General features: G+C 37.5%; 1 protein-coding gene across 1 annotated transcript; it reads left to right on the top strand.

Moving 5' to 3' along the window:
* The first annotated feature begins 1772 nt into the window (after positions 1-1772).
* On the top strand, positions 1773-2255 carry LOC107949948 (uncharacterized). Its single transcript, XM_016884704.1, has one exon. The coding sequence runs from the start codon at positions 1773-1775 to the stop codon at positions 2253-2255; it is 483 nt and encodes a 160-aa protein (XP_016740193.1).
* The last annotated feature ends 7698 nt before the right edge of the window (positions 2256-9953 follow it).

Genomic DNA, 9953 nt, shown 5'->3' with positions numbered 1-9953 from the left:
GGAGAATTCGAAGCTGACGAAAATGTTGAAGATTGTGTCTCGTCTCTTGCCTTACTGAGAATGGTAGAACAAGAAGAGAAACAGATCCTACCCGATCAAGAATCTGTTGAGGTAGTGAACTTGGGGAGTGAAGAAAAGAAACAAGAAGTGAAGATTGGAACTTCCATTTCAAAAAACACCAAGCGGTATTTGATCGCCTTGCTCCATGAGTACAAGGATGTGTTTGCCTAGTCTTATCAGGATATGCCAGGGTTGAACACAAATATTGTGGTCCATAAGCTCCCATTGAAACCAGAATGTAAACCTGTTTAACAGAAGCTAAGAAGGATGAAACCCGAAATGTTGTTGAAGATAAAAGAAGAAGTCAAGAAACAATTTGACGCTGGCTTCCTACAGGTCTCCAAATATCCAGAGTGGGTAGCTAACATAGTCCCGGTACCGAAGAAAGATGGCAAGGTGTGAATATGCGTGGATTATCATGATATAAATCAAGCGAGTCCCAATGATAACTTTCCTTTACCACACATTGATACTTTGGTGGATAATACGGCAAAGCATTCTTTATTTTCTTTCATGGATGGTTTCTCAGGTTATAATTAGATAAAGATGGCTCCCGAGGACATGGAGAAAACTACATTCATAACAATATGGGGAACCTTCTGCTATAAGGTAATGCCGTTTGGATTAAAGAATGCTAGGGCAACATATTAGAGAGCCATGGTGACGTTGTTCCATGATATGATGCACAAAGAAATAGAAGTTTATGTCGATGATATGATTGCCAAATCTCGGGAAGAAATAGAGCATGTTGGGAATCTTAGGAAGTTGTTCGAAAGATTAAGAAAGTTTCACTTGAAGCTTAATCCAGCCAAATGTACGTTTGGGGCTACCTCGGGAAAACTGCTAGGGTTCATTGTCAGTGAGAGAAGTATCGAGGTTGATCCATACAAGATAAAAGCTATACAAGAACTGCCTCCCCCGCACACACAAAAGGAAGTCAGAGGATTTTTAGGAAGGTTGAATTACATTGCTCGATTCATTGCTCAACTTACCAATCAATGTGATCCAATTTTTTGACTCCTTCAAAACCATAATCCGGGAGAATGGAATGAGGAGTGCCAAGTGGCCTTTGATAAGATAAAACAATATTTATCTAATCCTTAATATTGTACTTAATCGTGTTTGAAAACTCAATGGGTTGCGTACTGGGACAACATGATGAGTTAGGGAAAAGAGAAAAGACGATTTACTACCTCAGCAAAAAGTTCACAGAATATGAGGCAAAAAACCATTCAATTGAGAAGTTTTGTTGCGCATTGATTTAGACGGTTCGAAGGCTCAGACAATACATGTTGTATCATACGACATGGTTAATTTCAAAACTGGATCCAATAAAGTACATGATGGAGTCACCTGCACTCTCGGGAAGAATGGTACGATGGCAGATCCTACTGACTGAGTATGACATCGCGTATGTGAGCCAAAAGTCGATAAAGGGAAGTGCAATAGCTGACTTCTTGGCCAGTCGAACAACGGAAGAATACGAGCTTTTGAGATTTGAATTTCCAGATGAAGACTTGATGTGCATTTCAGAAAAAAAGGGTGAGTCATCAAAAGAGAAATCATGGAAGATGAGCTTTGATGGTGCATCGAATGCATTAGGGCATGGGATCGGAGCAGTCTTAGTGTCGCCGGAAGGGGATCATTACCCGCTCACTGCTAGATTGATTTTCTTCTGTACCAATAACATAGCAGAGTATGAAGCTTGCATCATGGGACTTCGTGCAGCTATCGAGAGGAAAATTGAAATCTTAGAGGTACATGGGGACTCGGCATTAGTCATTTACCAAATTCGTGGAGATTGGGAAGTGAAGGATTCAAAATTAGTAAAGTGTCGCGATCTCATTGCGGAACGAGTCAAAGAGTTCAATGAAGTGACTTTTAACTACTTTCCATTGGAAGAGAACCAACTGGCTGATGCCGTGGCCACCTTGGCTTTAATGTTCAAAGCAAGCAAAGAAACTGAAATAATGCCTATCCAAATGAGCATATATGAGACCCTCGCACATTGTTTTAGCATTGAGGAGGAGTCAGATGGACGACCATGGTTCCATGATATCTTGGAGTATATCAAGAATCAAAAGTACCCCGAGCAAGCAAACGAGAATGACAAAAGAACTCTTAGGAGAATGGCGATTGGATTTGTTCTTGACTGGGATATCCTATACAAAATAGGAAAGATCAAGTGCTCCTGAGATACGTGGATGCTGTTGAAGCTAGAAAGATACTTGAAGAGGTTCATGAAGGAATTTGTGAAATGCATGCCACTGGTTTCACTATGGCCAGACAGATTATGAGACTCGGTTATTATTGGCTAACAATGGAAAAAGATTTAATTAGCTACGCACGAAAGTGTCACAAGTGTCAGATTTACGGCGATAAGATTCATGCAGCTCCTTCGCCCCTTCATGTCATGACTTCTCCGTGGTCTTTTTCTATGTGAGGCATGGATGTTATAGGGCCAATTTCTCCGAAGGCTTCTAATGGACACCGATTCATCTTTATGGTTATAGATTACTTCACGAAATGGATAGAAGCCACTTCATTTGTTAATGTGACGAAGACTGCAGTCTGGAGGTTTCTAAAAAAGGAGATCATATGTCGATATGGTCTGCCTGAAAGAATCATTTAAGATAATGTTTTAAATCTGAACAACAAGATGATGAAAGAAGTATGTGAGCAATTTCAGATAAAGCATCATAACTCTTCACCCTATCGCCCGAAAATGAATAGAGTAGTAGAAGCGGCTAATAAGAACATTAAGAGGATTATCGAGAAGATGACAGAGACATTTAAAGATTGGCATGAGAAGCTACCATTCGTTTTGTATGCATACTCACCTCATGACGGACTTCTACGGGAGCAACTCCTTTCTCCCTGGTCTACGGGATGGAAGCTGTTTTGCATATTGAAGTAGAGATCCCATCCTTGCGAGTCTTGATGGAGACAAAACTAGAAGAATCAGAATGGGTTCGAGCTCGATATGACCAGCTAAACCTTATTGAAGGAAAGCGCTTGAAGGCAATTTGTCATGGACAGATGTACCAGAAGAGAATGATCACGACCTATGATAAAAAGGTGCGGCCAAGAGAATTTCACGAAGGGGAGCTCGTTTTAAGAAAGATCCTCCGATACAAAAGAACTTTCAAGGAAAATGGTCACCAAATTGGGAAGGGTCATACGTTGTAAAAAAGACATTCTCAGGAGGGGCTCTGATTCTCACTAAGATTGATGGGAAAGAATTACCTAATCCAGTGAACTCCGATGCTGTGAAGAAATATTATGCCTAAAAAAAATCAAGATGAAAACCCGAAAAGAGAGTATTGATAAACAAAAAGGATTAGGATGAAAACCCGAAAGGGCGTCCTAATGAAGTGGGCTCGAGCTTAAGGAGCAAGATGACTTGAATGGGGAGTCGAATGGCCAAGTTACAATATTTGAAGCATTCTCAGAAGCTCGAAATCTTCTACACAAGAAGCTGTGCTCGAAAAGATCCAGGATCAAGAAACATGGAGAAGTTCATGCATTGGATATCTAGAGCATTTGTGGCCATTGAATTCGCTTTCTTTTCTTTATGACGATTTATTTATTAAACTTTCCTTTTCAATTTCCTTTTTTTGTTTCTTTTGAAAAAAAAATATGAATGTGAGGTATTTCTTTCAAACCTACTTTGTCTTTTTTATGCATCTTGTGTTTGATTCATTTAAATGATAAATAGTAAGATGGCATACTCTAAACAAAAGGAATGTTGAGCATTACCTGGATGAGAATTTAATAAGTACGAGAACCCCAAAGTAAGAACAAAGTTCAACAGGGGGCAAGAGAGTGATATACGAAGAAATATGGATTATTCGCGAAGTTTGAAGATGAATACAAAACCTGAGAGAAAAGTCAAGGATTGAAGCAATGAATGCAATCCCTCATGAAAAGAGGGGCACGTGACAAACAATCAAGGGTGCATGGCATAATTATGTAGACATAAAAACATTTAAGAAAAACATGTGCATATCATAATAACATCATGCATGACAAATACAGGTATACCAATAGAGCAAGGAATTTTGGGAGAAAGCTGCACAGAATCAATGAAGAAGAAGGCTTTTAGTTTCACCTGATGTTTTTGAAACCCTGTTTCTTTCAAGAATTATATTTTTGCAATTTCTATTTTTCAAAAATCAACTCATAATGCGAAAAGTGAGTTGAGCCTCAGGTCACGCTGAGGTATTTTCAATTTCTACTTTTCAAAAAAATCAACTCATATCGCGAGATGTGAGTTGAGCCTCGGGTTACATGCCGAGGTATTTCTTTTAAATTTCTGCAAAAAAAATCAACTCATATTGCAAGAGGTGAAGTTGAGCCTTGAGTCACGTCGAGGTATTTTTCAATTACTACTTTTCAAAAAAATCAACTTATATTGTGAGAGGTGAGTTGAGTCTCGAGTCACATGCCAAGGTATTTCTTTTAAATTTCTATTTTTCAAATAAAAAATCAACTCATATTGCGAGGGGTGAGTTGAGCCTCGGGTCGCACGTCGAGGTAATTTTCAATTACTACTTTTCAAAAAAAAAATCAACTCATATTGCAAGAGGTGAGTTGAGTCTCGAGTCACGTCAAGGTATTTTTCAATTTTTGCTTTTAAAAAAAATCAACTCATATTACGAGAGGTGAGTTGAGCCTCGGGTCGCATGCTGAGGTATTCTTTTCAATTTCTGTTTTTCAAAAAATCAACTCATGATTCGAGAGGTGAGTTGAGCTTTGGGTCGCACACCAAGCTATTCTCGATTTCTGTTTTTCAAATAAAAAGAAAAATTTTGGATGGTCGAACAAAATTCAGTGCTTTTAAGTCTTTGCTCTATCCCTGTTTGACAGCGATGAGCAAAGAGGGGCAGCTGTAATCACTGAATTTTGTCCGGGATTAATTTTCGTGTTTTTTTAAAATAAAAAATTACATTTTGACCCTTAAACTTTTTTAAAATTATTTTTTAACCCTTTAACTTTTCAAAATTGCATTTTGGACCCTAAACTTTCCTACATTTACATTTTGACCTTTTAACTTTCTTAAATTTTCATTTGGGCCCCTAAACTTTTCTAAAAATTACATTTTGGCCCCATATTTTCCTAAAATTACATTTTTCCCAAAAAATTTACACCATTTACAATTTAGTCCTTCTGGGCATGACAAGACCGCCCCCAATCAGCATTCAGGCGTGCCCCGCTCTCCACGCCTGACACCCCCAATCGGCCGTTGGGCATGCTCCCCTCTTTTGCTGCCACCTGAAAACAAAAAAGAAGAAGACAAAATTGAAGGATTTAAAAGAAGAAAATGAGAGAAAGAGAGGGGGATTCGGGCAACAAAGAAAACAGAAATTTAAAAAAAATAGCAAAACACAAGGAAAATAGCAGCTCCACCGCGCGCCACCATGCCCACCACCACGACACCACCTGTCACCACCGTCCCAACACTTAGCAAAAGTAACCAAGAAGCAAAAAGGAAAAAAATAGTAAGCAAAAAAGAGAAAAAAAGAAAGAGCAATGAAGAAAAAGAAGAAAATGGGGGAAAAGGAGACCACCGTGCGCGCCACCGCCGGCCGTCGCTGGGCAGCAAGTCGTCGTTGGTAAAAGCAGAGGAAGAGGAGGGCTGAACGGAGAAGGAAGAAAAATGGAATAAGAAAGAAAGAAAGAAAAAGAAAGAAGAAAAGGAAAGAAAAAAAAAGGAAAGAGAAAAAATAAAAAAATCTAAAATAGACGGGTCAAACCGACACGACCTGACTGACCGACCCGACCTAGTAGGCCCGCAACAGTAGCCCCCTAAAAAAACAACAGACCCAAAAAAAAGAGCAGCAGAAAAAAATAGCCCAATGCGCAGGCCCAATATTAGTAGGCCAAACAGTATAGCCAACCCAGCAGCTTAGCAGGCCTGTCCAGCAGCAGGCCCGTTTCAGCGCTAGCAGGCCCCCAAGCCCGTTCTAGCAGCAACCAGGCCAGCAGCAGACAACAGCCCAGCCGAAAAAAGAAAAAAAAGGAAGAAAGGAAGAAGAAAAAAGAAAAAGGAAAAAGGGAGGGGAAAGGCCCAAAATTCAAGCCCATAACTTTGGGCTTTTGGTAAATTCTTAATCCTTTTAATTTAGTCTAAATATTTGAATATTATCCCATTTTAATTCAATTAGCATTTTTATGGTATTCATGAAATATTATTTTGCTTATTTCATTTCACAATTTTAAATTTAAATAATTTCATTTTTTAGAATAGAAAAATCATTTTAATGCATAAGGCAACGAACCGATTTAATACTAAGTCATAGAATTCATCGCTATGTTGGGTGAATATTGGTGGCTCGTGTTAAACACGGAACGCCCTTTTTTAAAAAAAAACACCGAAAATATTTAAAAATTCTCGTGTTTTTAATAAATAAAAATAAAAAATTCTCCTATTTTAATAGAATCACGATTAAATATTAAATTGAATCGATTTGACACTAATTCGATAATTTCATCGCTATGTTGAGTGAATATCACCGGTTTGTGTTAAATACGATACGTCTTTAAGGAAAAATTAAAAAAATTCGTGTTTCAAAAATCTTTGTGTTTTCAAAAATTCCGGTATTTCAAAAATTTTTGTGTTTTCAAAAAAAAATTTCGTGTTTTCAAAAAATTCTCGTGTTTTAAAAATTTTTGTGTTTTCAATAAAAAAGAGTTATTGTGTCTCAAAATTCTCGTGTTTTCAAACAAAAAATTCTCATGTTTCAATCGGATCACGACTAAATATTAAATAGAACTCGTATTTTTAAAAATTAAGATAACATGTGTTTAATGAGATACCAATTTTGGACGTCACGAGGGTGCTAATACCTTCCTCGCGCGTAACCAACTCCCGAACCCTAATTTTCTCTGGATTTTGACGTGGACCTAAAATCGACTCTTTTTTAGAAAATTTGAAAAATAATTTTTCTTTTGAAAAAAGAGAATTTATTAGGTGTCCGATCACACCTAGAAAAAAGATCGGTGGCAACTCCCTTTTTAAATAAAATCGAAACTCCATTTTCAAATTTTCAATGATTACTTCGACTAGCTCCCGTGCCCAAATTTTTAGGTCGCTACAAAAATTAAACAGAAGAAGGATTGAATTGAAAATTAAACAGATTTTTAGGCACAAATTTTAATAAATTAATTAATAAAACTGAATAAGGGCTAAAATTAAATGCACTCAAATGAGGGGGACTAGTTTGTAAATTATCCCAAGCCCTATAAACACGCCATTCTGCAGAGGACCAAAATAAAATAAAAATGAAATTTCAAGGGGCAAAACTTAAAAAAGGAAAAAAAAGGGAAATGGGACTAAATCGTAAGAAGCCAAAAAGTGGAAGGGGCCAGCGCGCAAATATCCCATCAGCTGCGAAAACACGCGGATCCTGGAGTGGGTCAGGTCAGTTTTCGGGTCAGCCCCAAAACGACGTCGTTTTGGGGCATTCCAGGAAGCCTTGAAACGTCGTTGTTTTACCTAAGCTATATAAGTTAAAAAAGTAACAAAAAAATCATTTTAAACCCTATCAACAAAAAAAAAAACCTTTTCCTTCTTTGTTTTTTTTCCTGAAACGTTGTCCCTACTTCGGCCAAGATAGGTCGCCAAACCACCGTGGCGGTCGCCGGCGACGGCGTCGCCGTCCACGGTGGACAGAGTTCACCAAAATTGGCCATTTTTGGCCTTTTTGATTCCTGATCCCAAAAAATGTCGTCTTTCATCGGAGAAGACGACCTTGGCCTTCCCCACGACGGCATAGATGCAAAAAAGGTAAGTCTTCGACTCTTTTTTTTTATTTTCGTTTGTTTTATTTAAAAAAATAATAAGTAAATAAGCAGAAACGAAATGAAAAATAAAAGGACCACCTTTGAAAGTTTCTTTATCCTTTGATTGATTTTTTTTGTATTCAAAGCCTCTTTTTTTGTATTCAAAAACTGTCGATTTCATGGAATTTATGGCTCTTATAGCCAAATGTTTTACACTGTCTTGGCTTCATTTCTGCCACTGCTTCTCTGCTATTTCTGTTTTGGTTTGTTTGCAGGTTTCAGCGAGGTCAACAGAGGCAGAGCTTGTTATTTTGGTGTAAGGCTATAGAGGGGGTTAGGCAAGCCTCGGGACGAGGTGTGGGCGATGCGCCCGAGGAGGAGCGACGCGCAGGGGCTTAGGATTTTCTAGTTTCTGAAAATGTTTAAGTGCTATGGGCTTGTACCCTTTTGGGCTAGGGTTTTTTATTTCGGGCTTAAATATTTGGGTAGTGGATTTTTGGACTATTTAATTTTGGGCTTTTATTTGGTTTAGGGCCCGGGTAAAATTCAGCTACTACAGCAGAGACAAACTCTCATTCAAACATGTGTAAGGTCATTTGTTAAGTAGAGACAAACTCGACAATGAGTTTGGTTCAGATAGCAAGGCAGATAGGCAAGCTTCCATTTTGGTAGAATCAAAGAAGCGAGACAAAAGGTGTTGCTATTGTAAAAAGTTAAGTCATGTTAAAGAAGATTGTTATAAACTGCGAAATAAAAGAATTTCTGAGAGTAACGAGGAAGATGTAGTTGGTGCTAATTTGGCTGATGAAAGCGGTGATGATTTCTTGTTAGTGTCAACGAGCGATAACTTCAAGCTTACGTCTGAGTGGATCCTAGATTCGAGATATTCTTTCCACATATGTCCCAATAGAGAATGGTTCTCCACATACAGTTCGGTTGAAGGTGGAGTTGTGCGCATGGGAAACGATTCATCCAGTAAGGTAATTGGTATTGGTATTGTTAATTTTAGGATGCACGATGGGACGATCAGGACACTCTCAGATGTCAAGCATGTACCTGATTTACGAAAGAATCTCATCTCATTGAGTATTTTAGACTCGAAAGGTTACAGAATCAACATCGAGTCAAGCGGTATTAAAGTGTCTTGTGGGGCTCTCGTTTTGTGAAAAGGTAAAATGATCGATAGGCTTTATATTTTGGAAGGTTCTATAGTGATCAGTGAAATCGAATGTCCCTCGTCCGTTACGGAGTCGAAGTCAACTCGTTTGGAGCGGAGGAAACTTGGTCATAGGGAGAAAAATGTATGATCGTTTTGTTGAAGAAATGTTTTTTTTTATGTAGGTTTTGAAAAGTTAGGGCGCTGTGTTCGTGAAAATTAGACCCGGGTTAGTTTTGATTTGGCAGTGTACAAGTCGGAGGTTAGAAGTCTTCTAGTTTTTAAGCACAGATTTGACTCAGTTAATTCCTTGTATAATTCAAGATAGGCCCATGGTGGGCTTTGGCAAAGATGGCGTTGTGGATATATGAGTCAATGTGGAGATTTGTTGAGTATGACTCCTATTTTAGTTAAATTTGAGAAATAATCTTCCAATTAAACTCTGTTTATTTGTTTCAATCAAACTCTAATTAGTCTAGATTATTTTTTTATTATTTGACCTATGAATTTAGCCTATAAGTAGGCTCTTTTACAACCTTAGAAAATACACCCATTAGAGATTAGAACTCATAACACTTTTAGAGAATTTTATGTTTATATTTTGAGAGTTCTTTGTTTTAGGGGTTTAGTTTTTATCTCTATCTTTTGTACTCTTCGTTCTTTTGTCATTATAGTAAAATTATCTTTGCCCGTGATTTTTTATCCTCTTTGGAGGAGTTTTTCATGTTAAATTTGTGTGTTTAATTTCTCAATTTCTTTCGCTTTTTTTTACTTGTTTGTTGCTTAATCGGGTCGATCGCCAACATATATATATATAATAATATACTACTATGTAAACATTAAAAAATATGTTAATTTTTTTAGATTTAAAATTTAAATAAAAGAACAGTCATCTAAATTATTAAATAATAAATCAAAATAATATATTTTTAAGAAATAATATCGACGAGTT

The sequence above is a fragment of the Gossypium hirsutum genome, chromosome D03 (assembly GCF_007990345.1).
Source record: "Gossypium hirsutum isolate 1008001.06 chromosome D03, Gossypium_hirsutum_v2.1, whole genome shotgun sequence".
Classification (NCBI taxonomy): domain Eukaryota; kingdom Viridiplantae; phylum Streptophyta; class Magnoliopsida; order Malvales; family Malvaceae; genus Gossypium; species Gossypium hirsutum.
Note: the sequence above shows the minus strand (reverse complement) of the source record. Positions and strands in the feature narration are given on the sequence as shown.